The sequence below is a fragment of the Wasmannia auropunctata genome, unplaced genomic scaffold (assembly GCF_000956235.1).
Source record: "Wasmannia auropunctata unplaced genomic scaffold, wasmannia.A_1.0 LD336050.1, whole genome shotgun sequence".
Taxonomy (NCBI): domain Eukaryota; kingdom Metazoa; phylum Arthropoda; class Insecta; order Hymenoptera; family Formicidae; genus Wasmannia; species Wasmannia auropunctata.
In genome coordinates, this window is record NW_012026840.1 from 80639 (window position 1) to 98606 (window position 17968).

The window sequence follows — 17968 nt, forward strand, 5'->3', positions numbered from 1 at the left end:
TTACAACCCGCAATAATATAATGTAAAAGATACGAGAGATATTTTGTTACTTTCCCTTTTTATCCGAATATTCTGAGCATACTTTTTAAAGGAGAGGGGGGAAAAAAAAGAGCGATCGCACACCTTTTGAGTCTTTCCCGCGTTTAATCGTTGCGTTTTCCATCAAAAGGGATCCATACGTGATACCGCGAACGTTTCCACACAATAAACTCGATTGAGTTGTTACGTATGTAAATTAGACTAAGATCGTACTCGTGTAACGTGGGCGCAATGCAGGCGAGAGAGAGAGAGAGAGAGAGAGAGAGAGAGAAAGGGAGAAAGAGAGACTATTTTGTAATGACCGTTGCGCGCGGAAAAAGAGATGAATTGGGAGACGCAGAATATGACTCGCGGGAGGAACGACCCGCGTCCTGTTTCTTCTCCTGTTCCAATAAGCGACGCGAGATTGTACGTTCGATTAAATTACACATATCAATCGTGATCGGGATCGAAGAAAGAGAAACAGAGACAAAAAAACGATAGGCGACCTGATCGTATGTCGTTTACTTAAATAATCGGTGTGGCCTCGGGATATCGGAGTTGTGCGTGGAATAACGGATCAGTGCGGATCGCTCGTTTCCTTTTCGAGGGGATGGACCGCGTCGCCCGAATCACCGGATTCTTTACGACGACCGGACGATACCAGGTAGAACATATAGAAGCAAATAATGTCATAATGACGTTAATTCTTACATTATTTGTGACTTATGAATAAAGACACAATGACATCCTTATGATATCGTATGACTTCATAATGACTTTATCATTACACGGGGAGAATTTCCTTTTAAAATTTACCCTGAAAATTTTGTTAATCGTGGGACAACATATAGTATCTCGACAAATTTTACTGTTACACTACAATAAATTTGTTGTAGTGTATATTTAAAAAAAAAAGTGAAAATCATATAAAATTCGTCGAAATACTATGTTGTTCTACGATTAACATGATTGTCAAGGTTTTTAAAATAAAATTCTCTCCGCGATATGAACTTTATCATTATGACTACATCATTATGACTCTTGTGTTTTACCTAGAGGTAGCGTTACCTCTCGAACTGGCGATTCGACTGTTCCCCTGCGTTCCTTTAGTCCTATCGCGGTGTAAAAAAAAAAGGGGACCGAAACTACTCGAATATTTCACTTCGTCGAATTTTACGTTGAGGGAACACTATATGTATAATGAAAGAAAAAGTAAAAACAAAGGATATATTATAGAGCTGATATATCGTATTTTTAGGCGATAGAGAGAAGAGAAAAAGTGTGAGAGCGTTTAGGTGCCGTCACTTTTCGGCCTCGTAAAAGTGACGGCAAATATAGCGAAATCAAATTAAGATGAAATATATAATGTATCACGTTGACGAAATAAAAATTTGACTCGTTCGAGACGAATCTGATTCGTCATTGTGTCCCGTATTTTTAATCCCGACCATTCTTTGATTCCTATTACGTCCAATTGTTTGTCTCATTGGCTCTTCTAAATCGGGTTGGTTGAGAGATGAAAAATAAATACGTGTCTGCGTCGCTTATATTTCGGCCGAGACGTTACGAGGATAACTTGCGAATTCAGTCCGCCGGAATCGGGGACGTGAGGGGCTAATTCTCGGCAAATGTAAAAAGTTTCGGAGAAACTCGAGTGGAAGGCGACTCACCGATAAAGAGTTGCGTCGCGTTCTCCCGCCGCTCCCTCACCTCCCTCCGGGGCCGCCGTTTCCCATCCTCGTTAGACACGCGCGCGGAGCGCGCGTAATTAACTTCTTCCTCCTTTGAAAGTGGCCTTCCAGTCCACCTCTGATCTGGGATCTGATTTGGTCAGCTCGCGTAATTAACGCGGGTCAGCGCGCGTACCGAAACGCAACGGGGGACGCGAAATCGTATTTTCGAAGCCCGAGACGCGCCGCGAATCCCGACCGTCCCGACGGCGACTTTCGAAGGCAGGCCGCGGCGACATCTCGCGCGCGCCAGGCGAACTGAATCCTCGTTCTTCGTGGGAAACGTCGTTGTCTACCGTTCCGCTCCTCGAGTCTGCCCTAACCTATGACCGATGACATCGCGCGACCCGTTTTTAACATCGATCGCCTCGAACTCTCTTTCCTTCTCGCGCACTCGTTTGATTATTGTTAAACCGCTCGGCGAGCACGATTCTGAGTCACGACTGGCACGAGTATTTCGTGCGCACGTCCCGATAAATGCCGATACCAGAGAGATGCCGGAGAGAGCGGACCGGTGGCTACGCGGTTCAACGTTTCGCGCACGAGGGGGCGCCACTGAACGAGTCCCTTCACACTCCTTTCTCTGGCTCCTATACACATAGTGCTCCTACACACTCTCGCATTATATAATGGTGGCCGTGTGAGGCCCGTATTTTGTTCCTCCGATCGCTGCGAAATTCTTAAAGATGTCTGTTGGTAGAATAATTGTGAGTAAATACGCGTTACGACGCTAAAATTGTTCTTGAATTGCTCCGGCGTTAAGATCAGCCTTCACTGTTTAAAAATAGTTATAAATATGACGTATAAATGTAACGTGTATTTTCACAGAAATCAAAATGCATTTGTCGTTCGCGTAACACACGATTGCACAAGGATATTTCGCCGCTTGCCTCGAAATTGCTTGTCAATAATGCGAACGGTTTCTTATTTCAGACACGTACCTTTTCCACGACAACCGCCGCGCAGCAGCTGGTGAAGGTATTTAATTTTGACAAGTGCCTGCGTACCTTTCTGCTCTTGATCGAATACAAGCCCATGAATCCAGTCCAATAAACTTTCTGAAAGTTATTTTGCAAGCTCTCCACAATTATCCCCGCAGTAGTTTCGTAGTACAAGTTCTATTAATTCATTATTATCAATTGTTCATACACGTGTCGATTATCTTTATCCCGATTCGCGTATTGTTGCAGCCTCCAGTTCAAGTCTTCGGATTAGAAGGCAGGTATGCCACGGCCCTTTACTCAGCCGCGTCCAAACAGAAGGTCTTGGACGCGGTGGAGAAGGATTTAGTTGGTTTACAGGTATGACAATCTAATGTAAACATAAAAAGTTACACTGTGGTGTGTCACAGGTATTTATCTCGATACTGATCTGTGGTTGTGTTTTCGAATCAGGGTCTCCTAAAGCAAAACGCCACACTGATAGACTTCATAAAAAATCCCTCGATAAAGCGAAAGGACAAGATGGATGCTTTCAAGGCGATCGGAACCAAGAGCAAATTGACTCCGGCCACCGAAAATCTGCTGACGTTGCTCGCGGAGAACGGCCGGCTGTCGAAGCTCAATGTAATCATCAATCTGTACAAGGTGCTGATGGCCGCCACCCGAGGGGAGGTGGTGTGCGAGGTGATTACCGCGAGTCCGCTCGACGCCGACACGAAGGCGAAGCTGGAGTCGACGCTGAAGCGTATGCTGAAGAAGGGCCAGACCATTTTGCTCACCATCAAAGTAGACCCCTCCATCATCGGCGGTATGATCGTGTCGGTAGGTGATCAGTATGTAGACATGAGTGTCGCTAGCAAAATTAAAATGTACACCGACCTCATTGAGGGCCCTGCGTAATGAAGCACGTAGCGATGCGAAAAGTAACGGAGTAAACTGTCGCATACTCATATGCATATATATATTCGAGTATCATGTAAATTATCGGACAGAAATAAAAACTGTAATCAACCAACCTAAATCCGCAGTGATTATTCTCTATATCATACGGTTATGTTAATAGAAAAAAAGAAATAACATGAGTATTGATTGTAGTTGAGCCTTAGAACTGTGATTTTATTCTTCATAGTTGACAAAGCATTATAATTATTCGATACATAAATGTATAATTATTCATTAATCATTTGTATTTAACTTTTCGTACCTTGCAGAGTACTAATAATGTGCGCGGCGAGGTGATATACTTTAGAGCCATGCAATGTTCTCACATGTTATATAATATTTCTGTATTTTTTTTTCTCATAAAAACGGAAATAAACCGCAAATTCGAGACAAGTCTATACTATAGAGCAATAATACGTATGATACTAAAAAAAATACTGTTGAGCCTAGTGTCCCGAAGATCACTATTTGTCTGATATAAATTTACAAACTTACGCAGAACGTAGCAATGATGAGTGACTCGCATAAACTTACATAAAACTTTCGCTAAACGAAAATTGTAAATTTATAATACGATATCGAGTGATGGTGATACACCATACCGATGGTATATCTTCGCGTGTGCTTGGCAGGTGTTTAGATATGTAAAAATACTATTTGATTATACAAAATACATGTTGAACATGATATTATTACCTGAGCATTGCATTATGCATAGCTTTCCCAAAATAGTCAAAATATGTATATAATATAAATAATAAAATATGTATTTCAACAAATTGTAAATTTAGATGATTACTGAATTTAGGTGCTATGTTAAATAATAGTACTATGTTAAATTAACGTAACTACATTTTAAATAATATTCAATTTGTAAAAGGCTACATTCATTAAATATATTAATAATTATATACGTAATTAATAATTTAAACAATCAATATGCTATCCAAATTGTGACTAGTATTATCTTTCAATGATATTTGCGAAATGCATTTTTGTTTGTTAATATACGAACGTTCATAATTGCATGTCTCAGGACTTCACGATGCATATAATTTGATAACAGATATCATTGCCCGATATTGCACACGTAATATCCAAAATTATAAAACATTTCAAACATATTCTTCTATCTCGTACAATAATTTATATTGTTAGCGTTTGATAGCCGATAAAATGGAAAAGTTTACCTTTAAAATAGCCCTTTCACACGATCAATGGAACATGCCTTATACAAGAAAAAAAATCCGCAATGAGAGAATTTACTCGTTACTCCAAAAACTGCTCTCATTTCACGCAATGTCGCGTAATTCTCTAACTATTTTAAAAATTATCTTCTCAATAATATATTGACATATGTACAAAACGCGAGGCAATTACTACGTACGACTTTTGCTTAAAACATAATCGATGGTATATCATCCTTGACTAAAACCCAATCTTCTTCCTCCTCGAGGATGGCGGATGTGGCGCATTCCTTTGCCAAAGCTGCAAGCACAGGAACACATTCTGTGATATTCATCAGCTTGATCTGCGCTACACAAATGTCACGGTCTCGATAATTACTCACCGTTAAATTGGTGTTCTAGCTCGTCTCGATTCGCAAGCGGCTCTCGAACGTCGACGAAATTATGACCAGCTGGTGGGGCGTCAGCCAGCTTATTTAGTAAAAGGGTCTTTCTGCACTCCCCGAGATCCTCTAACCGCTTCAATTCGGTGCGATAACTGACATCCTCGTCCCCCGACTCGGTTCCCGTGTGATCGCTCTGCTCGACGATCTCATTCTCCTCACTCGCAATCGGCTCCCCACCGTTCACCGCATCGTTGGAATGTACGTTACAGTTGATGCACGTTATCGCATCCATACGACTCGATATACACGACAAGTCGTTGTCTACTTGACTACTCGTCATGTAATTGGACAAATCGAAATCCGTACGGTTCGATACACTCGACAAGTCCTTGTCTTGTATTTGACTACTCGTCATGTATTTAGACAAATCGAAATCCAAGACGTCCGCCAACAGTTTCTCCTTGTTCTCCACGTCCCGCTGAATCATTTCTAAATCTCGATCTGACTTCAATATAAAATCATCGTCGAAGCTCAACTGCATTAAAGACGAATGGGTCGTCGTCGTCGTCGTCGTCGTCGTGTTGGTGTTCATGTGATCGGTGCTTAAACTTCTCGACATATGATCAGTGCTGCCGTCAGGCACCGTGACACCCTCGCACCCGTTCGCTGCTTTATTCCGAGACCGCTTCTGCTTCCTTTCGGGCGTGAAAACGACGTCCTCGAATTCCTGTTGGCCAATCCTCTGGAATATCTCCCGGCGATCGTTGCTCCTCGCGTCTTCCGCGCTTCTGTTGCTATCGTTATATTCCGGTATTTTATTAATATCAGTTATGAGCGTAGTATTTAAGTCTATTGGAACTATCGGCGGCACTTCCACAGCTTCCTCTGCGTTTGTAATCGCATTGTCGTCCGTACCAACAGTAACAGTCGGCACAATGCTACAATTTACAAAAAAAATATATATATATATAATTTTTAATTCTAATACGTAATGCAGTTTATACAGGCATAGATTTATCCACATTTTGGAAGTAATCTTTTACTCACCCTACAGATTGAATAATGTTGGTTGGATTGATTTTGGGAAAAGGAATAGCTGGCACTATACTACTTTCCTTTAATTTTGACGTTAATTCTAGTATACCATTAGCAACTGGTTTACTGTATTCGGCGAACGATAATAAAGGATCCATTGTCTTCCTTATTTCTTCTGTAGGAAAATCAATGATTATTCAGCGCGTGACGATTTTTTATCTAATTACATCCAATTTAGAGAAACAATAATTATTTAATGCCCACCTGTAAAAATATCATTTTCCGGATAATAGGCAATTCGCAAAATATTTCTTTCTCCCTCCAATACAAATATTTCGTCTTTAGTGCAAGCCACATCGGTAACGCGCCGTAAATCGTTTACGATCGATGTTATCGCAATAGTATTTGGATTCACTACGTAGACTACGTCATCACAGTACGTTACTAACAAATCATCGCAAAACGGTAACACGATGCCGAACGAAGGCTCGCCACGATTCTTCCTCGATCCTTCGGGTGCGGGATTTAATAACTCCACCTCTGTATGGCCCGATCTAACTGCATCCTTTTTAAAATATTCACAATTTGATAATACATATAACATGATGAATGCAGTATGAATGCATAATGTAATGTATGTTAACTTGAATACCTTAAATATGAGCGTTTTCAGCACAGTCCCGACCTTATCAGCTTGCCATAAACGTAATCCTGGTCTACTTGCATAGATTAGCGGTTCTTGCACATAATTTTGTCGCGAGCCGAACACCGCTCCCAGCTTGCCTAGTCTAAAGCACCGAAACGTTACATTTCTTCTAATTTATGCTGCAATAAAATTAAAATATGAGAACACTAACGTTTTACGTTCTTTCTGGCCGACTTGCGTCACTTTCCCATTTTCATTTCTGTTCACCAAGATTGTACGTAACGTCGTTGAGACTAGCAGCAAGCCCTGCTGGTAGCTCAATTGCACCACCGAATATTTCTCGTTCAACAATTTCGATGATTTGGATAAATGCTGCGAATAGTATAAAATGTCAAAATCTATTTGGTTTTTATATGGGAGAGTAAAAGAGAAACCAGGAAAATAAATTTTTGGCATCTAATTACCATATAAAAATCGATCTCCGTTAAAACTACTAAACCGTCTTTATCTCCACTGAACAATTTCATGCCATTTTTAGACCATTCCACTGCTGTCACCGCGGTATTGTGCAAGCCACTTATACTGTATCTCTCCACCTTGTAACAAAAATACCAGCGAGACATTCGTATAATTCATATTTCCATATTACACATACATATATAAGTTCCATCTTTATCATTTACCTGTTTCTTCTGTTTTGGCTTTAAACTGTTTGGCAGTGAGTCCGGCGGATTCTTGGGAATTTGAAAAACTGTAACAACGCCGTGCTCATTGCCCGCCGCGACCATGTAATCGACCGTGGAGATGACTTGCACGCTCGTGATCTTGGAGTTTACATTCTGTGAAAAAAAAAAAAAAACAGATATTACCTTTAAAAAATTAAAAACAACTCGGTTAAGTACTCAATTTGTTTAAAGGGGCGAAAGTAGGCGTCTCTCTCTCTCTCTCTGTGAAAGGTCCCTCCAAGTACCTCGCAACGCAATCTCTGCAGATCCTGTTTTTCTCTGTTGTACCAGTAAACGAGCCCGTGATTAGTTCCAATGGCGATGAACTCGGTCAGGGCGTCGATGCAGGTGAAACTGATGTCTTGGGTGAAAATACCGTTCTGCACCTTGGCAGGTATCTGCTGCAGCAGGACGGCGAGGGGCGCCCATTCTCTCAACGGTCCACCATCCTCGCACATGGGAGTTGTCATTGTCACTACAAACATTCCACATACAGCATCACCGTATACTGTATTTACAGATAACATTGTTATATATATATTCGTAGCGTTGAAAAACTCGAAACTTTGCCGCCGCGGTCCTGAGAGCGAATTTCTCCAAAACACGGAATTTTTGACACTGACGTGTGAAAGGTGCTGTATGTGACTCTTATTGTGGAGAAAGCGATAGATTTCCAATTAAAATTTTCCAAGCAAAACGAGACAATCACAAACATGACAATCGCGGAGACGCAGTATTTTTACGTTTCAGTATCAAATTACTGCAACATAACAACCCGGGAAATATACAAATATATACCTCCGTTTTGGAATGAGAGACGCAAAGAGGCGGATTTGACCGGCGTTTCTCTTTCAAGTCTCCTTTTTTTCCCTGCTTTCCCTCAAACGCTACGTGGTTTCCACCTTTCCGACGCGACGCGAGGGTCTCATTACGGATAAACGTTCGCGGCTGTTACGTGTGCACAGTGGTGCACGGTGATGCATGTGTACGTGGTGCCCGTCGACGTAGGCATCTCTCCGAACGAACGCGAATGCGGAAAACACACGCGTCCCTCCGAATTCTGTCTCCCTTCCTCTCTTTCTCTCTCTCTCTCTCTCTCCTCTGTTCTGTATTTACGGCCTTACGGGTCGTGTTAATTACGTGGCACTCATGGCAGAGTCGCAGCTGCGAGGCGCCGCGGCTAGAGAGTGGGGCTAGAATACTCTATTATTGCGCTTCCATCGCTCTCGCACCTGCAATCCTTTATGCCCCTACGAGTCGATAAACCATCGATTAAACCGCGTTGCGATAAACGCTATCGGGAAATTAAATATTCTTCGCTTGACGTCGATGCGCATACTACGTAACGTGACGTAACAGCAAAACGCACGTGCGCGCGCGCGTGTATATGTCACATGTTCTATCTCATATATTTGTCCTACTATAAATATCTTGTGTTATTTCGATCAATTGTTGATAAGGTTGTTTATCGAAAAAAATTCTTTATCAAAGAAATCTATTGTATTATGATATTTTTCGCACATAAAATTTCAGCATCGTCACCGCTCTTTCAAACTTTGACAGTTCGATTATCGGCACGCAGTTATGCACACGAAACAAAATTTCCATTTCTATTTTTAATTCATAGAACTAGAAAAAAAAAGTTAAGCCGAGATTGAAGTTACTTTAAGTGTCTGCTTTGGCGAAAATTGACGTATATAATATTCGCCGATTTTTCTGATCAAATCTTTTCTTTCAATTGTCAAATCAAAATCGTAATAATTCTATTCTATTCATGTTTGATATAATTAACTTAATTATCGCCGATTAAGTTAATTTTGAGATTTCATCGAGACTGCCTGTATTTCTACCAAAGTAGATTAACTTTTAATCTCGGTTTAATTTATCTATTTATCTTTTTTTATCATTTTTAGAACTAAAAAAAGACACAAAATAAGTTAAGCCAAGATTATACAGAAGTGAATTTATTATCGATAATAATCTGCTTATAAACGTCGTTTTAGGACGAAAGTTCTCTCATGAAAACGCGTCGGAATGTATCTGGCTGGCGTGTGTACTGTGTAGTACCGCGACGTCCGCGACACCACCGAGTTACCGACCATGGTATGGATCGAGCTTCAGTCAGCAAGTCGCGAGGATACACGACGATTTGGTACATCGGGATTAGGATGACGCGATAATAATCCGTTAGCCACGGAGCCCTGTGCGACTCTCCCGAGGATATGCGCTGTGAGACACGCCGTGAAAATCGGTAGGAGTCCGTCCCGGCCGAGAGAGCGATCGGCGGAGAGCAAATAAGGTATTATGTCGACGATGGAGGGCTCGCTGAGCAAGTGGACCAACGTTGTTAACGGATGGCAGTACCGATGGTTTGTTTTGGACGACAACGCGGGTCTTCTGTCGTATTACACGGTGAGGATCTTAACCACGCGACCACGTCGTCGTCGTCGTCCCCATTTCCTCACCGCGACACTCGCCGCGTCGCGCGCCGTTCCACCCGGGCGAATTTAGGTTATCTCACTGATCCGTCCTTCCTTTTGCTTTTTCTCTCTCTCCCCTTCTTCAGAGCAAGGAGAAGATGATGCGCGGCGCACGTCGCGGTTGCGTACGACTGAGAGGCGCTATCATTGGCATCGACGACGAGGACGACAGCACGTTCACCATAACGACCAACTCCTGCAAGGACGACCCGAAGACGTTTCACTTTCAAACGCGCAACGGGGAGGAACGAGAACGTTGGGTGCGTGCCTTGGAGGACACGATACTCCGCCACTCTCACACGGTATGTATGTACACGAATGCAGACACTTGTGTATCTCACATATACACACACGCATGCACGTATGCGTGAAAGATAGAAATAATTGTTACTTTCCTCGGAATAATGTTGATAGGAGTAGTAAAAGTAATGTTGCACAAGATAGTTTTGTGGAGTACTCGATGTACAGCGTAGAAAATCAATTGTTCCAGAGATGGGACCCCAAGAAGTCGCCACCCAAGCAAGATTTCGATCGCAAGGTAGCCGAGGCAGACGTTTATCTGCAGCTTCTGATCGAGCAGATCAAACTGATCGAAGGTAAAAGGAACGAGGCCGAGGATGAGGAGAAGCAGAACAAATACTCCGCCGTTCTGTCGCAGGCCAACGCCATGCTCAATTCCGTTAAGCATACCATCGTTCAGTTGCAAATTGCGAAGGTACTTGGCGCATCGTCTTACCCTCCTCCCCTCCCCCAAGTTTTATGTTCTGTTACAATTGTGATCTTATATTTCGAATAACGCCTTCCAGAATACGGCGATACCTGTTAACGGAGTATACAGAGGACCATCGAATTCTATACACGTCTCACCTTCGCTTCCTCACGGTAAGGTATATTCCAAATTTCAATACATTTGTTTCTCGGTTACAAGATCACTGTTCGAAATTAGTAGTTTTGTAACTGGCACACAAAGAGAGACTTATTTATTTCCCAAAAAATGTCGAAATGGCTCACCGAGAAATACGATGAGATAAAAAAATGAAAGCAAACAAGATAGAGCGACATTTTGCGAAAGACTTGCTACAGATAAGGCTCGAGTTCAGTAATTTGCTCGCTTCAAAAACATTAAGGAAAAAGGGGAGAGATTATTCATGTGATCTTCTGATTGAGAACAATTGTATTTTTCTTCTTTTTTTTTATAAATGCATTTATATGAAAAACTACATCTCTAAAAACTCAATTTTAGCTGCGGCTGGAGCACCGGAGGCGACAGTGCAAACCGGCATTGAATTGGGGTCCGAGTGTGTGGAACCGAGAGTATCCACATTGCCAAATGGTTAATGTCGCTTTGTTTACGCTGCATTCTAATATTACTTAAGCAAGCCTCGAACTTAATAATGACTGAGGTATTATTTTGCATATTTCAGTCGTAGATCGGGATCTACCGGTACCACAGTTCTCGTACTCGTCTTCCGACGAGGACGACGATTACTTCGATGCCGCGGACGAGATATCACCTCCGGCAGTCCAGAATCATATTGCGCTGCAAGTATAAGTTAATTTTTATCGAGAAACAGAATCTTTTTTTCGTGCATGCCACTTTTTCGTTTCGTATATATATCTTTATTATGGTACACATACATTAATTTGATAAATTTTTATTAGAAAATTTATATTTCTAAAATTTTATATAAATACTCTTTTTTTTCCTTCAGATACTCAGATATCGAGCGATTACATTCGTCTCTAGAAAGTGCAACGGGAGACAAACGCAAGGAACCGCCTCTGCCGCCTATCAAAGGCGACGGATCAGTAGATTACGATGGTGAGTCAATACTTTCATTTCGATATGCGCTTTATTATTTGCTTCCATATTTTTTCATTTGCTTTTACTATTCAATCAAAACAATCGTTATACTTATCAAAATAATACATCGAGAATGGTTCAGAGACGAATATTTTTCCAGAGAAATTGTTTGTACTTGTAGATTTAGCTATCTAAAATTAGACAGGTGGGTATTTCATGTTCCATTATCAGTCTCGCACTTCGCTAATAGCTTTCCTTTTTTTTTTTTAGAAGAGATATGCTTAGGCGTAATGAATGTGAAAACCTAAAAACTTTTAACAATACTTAGACATGAAATATCACCTACGTGTCTTAAAGATCTAGTAAAAGATTTTAAAATCCTGTCTGTTCGGGCATCTCGCATATATAGAAATTTCATGTTTACAAAATAATCGTATATAAGATACAAGCCTGTACAATTTCTTTTTCTCGTGGCGTTGTCAGGAAGTGGAAGGTAAGTACATTTTTTCGAAGAGCAAAACGTTACTTCCTTCTCTTTGAAAATATGTATGTGTGTGATGTTTTTTTAATCAATGTATAGAGTTTGTGGAGATTAAATCTTTGAGTACGTTACATAAAAAAACCCCTCCGAAGTGGCAAGATAAGGTAGAGATATCTGTGTGATTGTACGATTTGCAAGAGGAATATCTCGCGCACGTATTTGCATAAAATAAATTACGAGCCAAGTAATTTGCAGTCAGAATTCAGAAGCGTTTAAGTTCAGGAGCGCCGCGGGCTTTGCGCCACCGGAGTTTTCCACTCGTCATCGTACGTGTCGATGAGACATTCTTCGTGTTTGTTTTTTTTTCTTTTCTATTTATTTCGCCACACTTTGAATGAGACACGGGAACTTCCGCGACCGCGTGTCCGCTCGCGTAAAAACGTCTTCTATTGTGTTCTATCGCTGATAATGCAGGCTGTGCACTCGGTGAACCCGTCTGTTTTATCCACCGCGACCATTATTGATCCTCCCGCGATCGTGGGCACTGCTCTTTTTGACGTGTATAAGTTGACGTTTCGCGAGCGGACACGCATTCGCGGAGGTGCTCCTCGTGTCTCGTTCAAAGGGGTGGTGGAATAAGTAAAGAAAAAAAAGAGAGAGAGAGAGAGACGAAGAATGTTGACGCGATGACGAGTAGAGAGGATAGACCCCGGTGGGACTCCACGTTCTTCGGTTCACCTTCAAATCGTAGTGCCCGACGAAGTGCTTTGCGTTAATAGAACACAATTCGGCAATTCGGTCCCGGGAATAAGGAGCTTAGGAATGGATACTAGTTGGTCTATCTTAGCCAGGCAATATGTTGGACATAACTTCAAGTCGTAAGTTTTCGCGTGCGACTGATATACATATTCATAGATGCGATATATATATATATATAATAAAAAAATTCAGGTTAACTTCTCGCGATTTCTCCCAATGTTTACTGGTACATTAACGTCGCCGAGTTCTCGAAATCGGCGGTATCCAACGAATTCCTTTGTGAAGAATATTTTTCGTACTTTAAAACTGTGTAAATTTGTTGTCTGTTGCAGCTCTCTACGAAGAAGAAAGCGAAACAGAAAGTACGTAGTAATGTCTGACTGAGCGAGCAACGATGTTGCAGGAAGTAATTCCGCGCATAATGACACATTTCTTTTATCGTTCTACAGTGGACTCCATGGAGAGTCACGGCTCAGTCGTGTCTCATCTTCTGTCCCAAGTGAAGATCGGTATGGACTTGACGAGGGTTGCGCTACCAACGTTCATCTTAGAGCGCAGGTCACTCCTTGAGATGTACGCGGATTACTTTGCTCATCCCGATCAATTTGTAAGGTACTTTTAATCATCCAGTTTAATAACGATCGCTTCGATATATATATAATATATATTTAGCATTCGGTCGCATCTGTCTTAACGCTGTGACGCTGCGTTTGGGGAGCGTGCTATCAGCAGGCTATTATATTATTTCGTCTTTGTCTTAAGGCCTCCAATTAACGATAAAGATAAATGTAATAGCGCCGATAGCGCGCAGCCTTGTAATAAATTTTTACATACTGATTACCAATACCATAATAAAAGAAGGACCAACTATGCTAATGCCATTCTTCTGAATCAGCATTGCAGATATGCCGACGCCTCGGGAGAGGATGGTGCAAGTGATCCGTTGGTACTTGTGCAGCTTTCACGCGGGGCGTAAATCTGGCGTGGCCAAGAAGCCGTACAATCCCGTGTTGGGTGAAATTTTTCGGTGCCACTGGAGCATACCCAATTCCTCGGACAGCGTTGTGGATTCCGCTAACAGGCTTGTGTCGGACGGTCCTGTACCGTGGTGCAAGGAGAATCAGCTTGCGTTTGTCGCCGAGCAGGTCTCTCATCATCCACCAGGTAGGTGGGAAAGCGTATCTTGTTTTCATCACACACGTGCGTTTCGTCTAACCGTCCGTGTCGCACGAAAAATAGCTACAATCTATCTTGTTGTAACTGTGATTTGATTTGCAGTTAGTGCATTTTACGCCGAGCATGTCGGGAAAAAGATTAGTTTCGGAGCTCACGTTTGGACGAAGAGCAAGTTCTTGGGTTTGAGTATAGGGGTGCACAATGTGGGGAAGGGCTGGGTGAATGTGCTGCAACACGGGGAGGAATACGTTTTAACTTTCCCTAACGGTTATGGCAGATCTATCCTCACTGTACCGTGGATAGAGCTGGGAGGAAGCATAACAATAAATTGCATACAAACTGGTTATCATGCGACGATAGAATTTTTAACGAAACCCTTCTACGGCGGTAAACGGAATCGGATCACGTGCCAGGCCTTCCAGGCGGGAGACAAGAAGCCGTTCCTCGTTATAAACGGAGAATGGAGCGGGTCGATGGAAGTGAAGACGTTGGATGGCGTAAGTTGAAACAGACATTAGAGAATGATCGTAACGTAACGTTAATTGGATGTTAAATGCTGCGGTGACAATTAGAGTTTTTGCATGTCCTTATGTATAAGTAAACTACTGTGAATAACGAAGATTAATATGTATTATATAATCGTCCGTGGGATGCAAAATCTGATTGTCGCTGAAAGAATATTTTGTTAATTTTTTTTTTTTTTTACAGAAGAGCGAACTGTTCGCCGACGTGAGGGAGCTCAGCACGGAGAGAAAACTAGTTAAAACGGTGTGCGAGCAGGACGAGTGTGAGTCGCGAAGAGTATGGCGTGACGTGACAGTTGGCCTACGTATCAACGATATGGATAAAGCTACGGCGGCGAAATGCGCGATCGAGCAGAAACAACGAGAAGAGGCGCGGCTACGAAAGGAGAGTAACGTACCGTGGCAAACGAAGGTGAGCGGACGATTCTTTTATTTCTATCCTTCCCATCTTACAGCGTTTTCGATTTGTTGACTCGATCCGACTCCGAGTCGATAGTCTGTTCTTTTTAATTTTGTAAAAGAATAGCTAAACTGTGCAAGAAACGCACAGTTAAAAAAAAAAAGTTAAAAAGAACAGACCATCGACTTGGGAGTTGAGTCGAATCAACAAATCGAAAACGCTATTAGTCTCTGTCGTATAATTATCGTTATCAACGATCCCTTTTCCTTTTGTTCAACAGCTTTTTAAGGAAACCAAAGACGGTGGCTGGGTGTACATAAGACCTCTCATAGACAGAATATACAGTTCTAGCGATCAAACGAATGTTACCTAACTATGTATACATGCGTATTACATGACAATGTTAGAGATGCAGCACAATACTAGAAGAGAAATCGTGGCCTACTGCCTGTACAAGAATTAATAATATCAGGCTTAATTCAGAAGAAGATATACACACGTTCGAGAGCGATTTCGGCGAATATTTTTATGCGTAATAAGCCACACTCTTAGTTTAATCTAGAGGAAAGAGGTAACGCAATATTATCCACTTTAATTTTACTTCTCGTATCACACGTTTTAGGTTTGCGTTTAATAAAAATATATTTGATCAGTAATAGAATACGAATTTTCACGATATAAAATTGTATCTCTTCTTTTCTCATTCTTTTGGAGTAATTTCACACACCGATAAGCTTCTATTATATCCCACATTTTTCAAATATGTGTACGTACGTGAAGTCTTTTATATATGTAACGTTTATTGACGCCGTGTAATTTTCTTATGAGAAAAGAAAAATTATATGTACAATTTACGCAAATACCTGTATACATCATGTTGTATAGATTGCATGCCATATTGTATACAAAAGTTTTACGATGTCACTAGTGGACGTAAATGATACGATATTCTAATTATAGAATTAATTATTTTTGCGCAACCTCGGATTTCTCATTGGCAAATACAGATTTCCAACCGATGTAAGGAATGGCTCCACGTTCCGTAGTTATGGATTTCTAAAATAAATTTATGCATTTCCTATGCACAAAACGAAATTCCCAATGATACTTCATTCTCATTTTGTAATTAATAATTTTCCCGTATATTCGTTTTCAAAAGGAATCAATTTTCTTCTTGCTCAAAAGAATTAAAATATACCATGGTACACAGAGAAATTGAATATATTTCTTAGATCTTTTCATTTAAAAAAAATTTATGAGCTGTTTAAATATTATGTCTAATGGGTTGTTCTGTTATGCTTATTTATGAGGAATGTATATGTGGTTATTAAACAACTCTTTTCTTTTTATTGCGTATAAAAATAGATGTACAAAATGTATATAAATGTATATAAAAATTAACTAACCATTTGGACAATAAGTTACGATATTTAGTTCGTTTTCTCTTGTAGGACAATGTAACCGAGAAAGTAGCCTGTGGCGGCAGTTCTGTAAATAGGAGGCAATCGTTTCGTCGACGATAACAAATAATTTAATCCAGCTTCCATTATCGGCAGACCCACCTCATGGCACTTGACATTAAAATAATTAGCGATTATAGTGACTTCATTCGTCTCGTACTTGTATAAAACTTTGGCAGCGCATTTCCGTTGTAAGGCTACAGTAGTTGTGGTAGGGACGTCAGTATCACAGACCGTAACGCGATCGGGCTCCGTAATTAGATTTAACTTGCAATCCATCGGCTTTATCAGAAGGCGATGAGTCTGCTTGCCGACGGACGTCTCCAGAGCGATCTCCTCGCCCAAGATCTCGCCCAGCGAGTCCTTCACGAGCGTCAGAAAATCATCGAGCGGATCGGTGGCGTTCACGATGGGCAGGCCGTCGTTCCGCGGCTTGTAATCTACGCAACAGTTCCATACCTTGAACAGGCTGTACGCGTGAATCGTGCCTATGTGCAACAGGCACTTGTTACACGTCAGCGTTTTGCTGTCGGCACATATGCCACCCTTCGCGAAGATGCTCCTGTGCAGCACGGAGAAGCAGGAGCCGTACAGGTAATCGGACTCCCGCTGCGGCCGCACGCCGCTGGGGACGACGTTGCAGCCGGCGTTGTGCTTGCAGCAGAACCACTCGCCGGGGTCGTAATCCGCGTCGGGCAGCGGTAGAAACCTCTTGAAGCCGATCGACCTCGAGATAACGTTTTTGCAGCAGGCGCACAGTATCGTGCATTCCGACGTTTCGAACAGCGACTTGATGTCGTTTAAAAAGGGCTGCAAGTGATCGGCGCTCGGGCGGGCCGATTTGTCCGAATTCGCCAGCACTTCCGTGCCGAAGGACCCGAATGCGGATTCCAGCGGCGCGGTTTGCAGACGGAAGCAGATCCAGCTGTTTATTATGCTTAACATAGACAGGGAGGTGGGTATGACCTTTACAGATGGCAGGGAGAAATTTATGCTACAATCATCCACTATTAACACCACGTCGCTCTCCAGGAGCTTGACTCGCACATCTTTCAGGCAGAGGTCCTTCCGTATGGAGATAAACACGTTGCAGGACTGTAAGCGTGGCCGTAGCTCTAACGTTATAAGCTCCATAACTTCATCTCGTTCAGCAGTAAGACCGCATTCCTGTGGAGCAGCAATGCGTCACTCCACAGTTCTGGAAATGCAATGCAAAATACGATTCTGTATTATCACTTATATGTTATATATATATACTGTCTCTTATACAC

General features: G+C 41.8%; 4 protein-coding genes across 4 annotated transcripts in view; 2 read left to right on the forward strand and 2 right to left on the reverse strand.

Moving 5' to 3' along the window:
- Nucleotides 1-2339: 2339 nt before the first annotated feature.
- Nucleotides 2340-3713, forward strand: LOC105451506 (ATP synthase subunit O, mitochondrial). Its single transcript, XM_011691996.1, has 4 exons — nucleotides 2340-2458; nucleotides 2685-2729; nucleotides 2942-3052; nucleotides 3146-3713. Exons 1-4 carry the CDS (start codon nucleotides 2438-2440, stop codon nucleotides 3590-3592), a joined length of 624 nt encoding a protein of 207 aa, XP_011690298.1. The 5' UTR covers nucleotides 2340-2437; the 3' UTR covers nucleotides 3593-3713.
- Nucleotides 3714-3787: 74 nt separating this feature from the next.
- Nucleotides 3788-9176, reverse strand: LOC105451507 (WD repeat-containing protein CG11141). Its single transcript, XM_011691998.1, has 10 exons — nucleotides 8412-9176; nucleotides 7859-8088; nucleotides 7572-7727; nucleotides 7353-7484; nucleotides 7100-7260; nucleotides 6895-7030; nucleotides 6507-6807; nucleotides 6255-6417; nucleotides 5205-6145; nucleotides 3788-5122 (listed from the first exon to the last, which is right to left on the reverse strand). Exons 2-10 carry the CDS (start codon nucleotides 8081-8083, stop codon nucleotides 5031-5033), a joined length of 2307 nt encoding a protein of 768 aa, XP_011690300.1. The 5' UTR covers nucleotides 8084-8088; nucleotides 8412-9176; the 3' UTR covers nucleotides 3788-5030.
- A 524-nt stretch (nucleotides 9177-9700) lies between these two features.
- On the forward strand, nucleotides 9701-16332 carry LOC105451508 (oxysterol-binding protein-related protein 9). The gene is made up of 13 exons (XM_011691999.1): nucleotides 9701-10025; nucleotides 10180-10395; nucleotides 10584-10808; nucleotides 10900-10975; nucleotides 11337-11426; nucleotides 11518-11635; nucleotides 11806-11915; nucleotides 13470-13499; nucleotides 13587-13749; nucleotides 14033-14301; nucleotides 14416-14810; nucleotides 15022-15249; nucleotides 15518-16332. The coding sequence occupies exons 1-13, from the start codon at nucleotides 9918-9920 to the stop codon at nucleotides 15608-15610; spliced, it is 2121 nt and encodes a 706-aa protein (XP_011690301.1). The 5' UTR covers nucleotides 9701-9917; the 3' UTR covers nucleotides 15611-16332.
- Nucleotides 16333-16419: 87 nt separating this feature from the next.
- Nucleotides 16420-17968, reverse strand: part of LOC105451510 — a 1804-nt gene continuing 255 nt past the window's right edge. Inside the window, exon 2 of the mRNA XM_011692001.1 lies at nucleotides 16420-17895. Coding sequence (XP_011690303.1) covers nucleotides 16668-17831 — 1164 coding nt within the window. The 5' untranslated portion in view covers nucleotides 17832-17895 and the 3' untranslated portion in view covers nucleotides 16420-16667. The remainder of the gene's footprint in view (nucleotides 17896-17968) is intronic.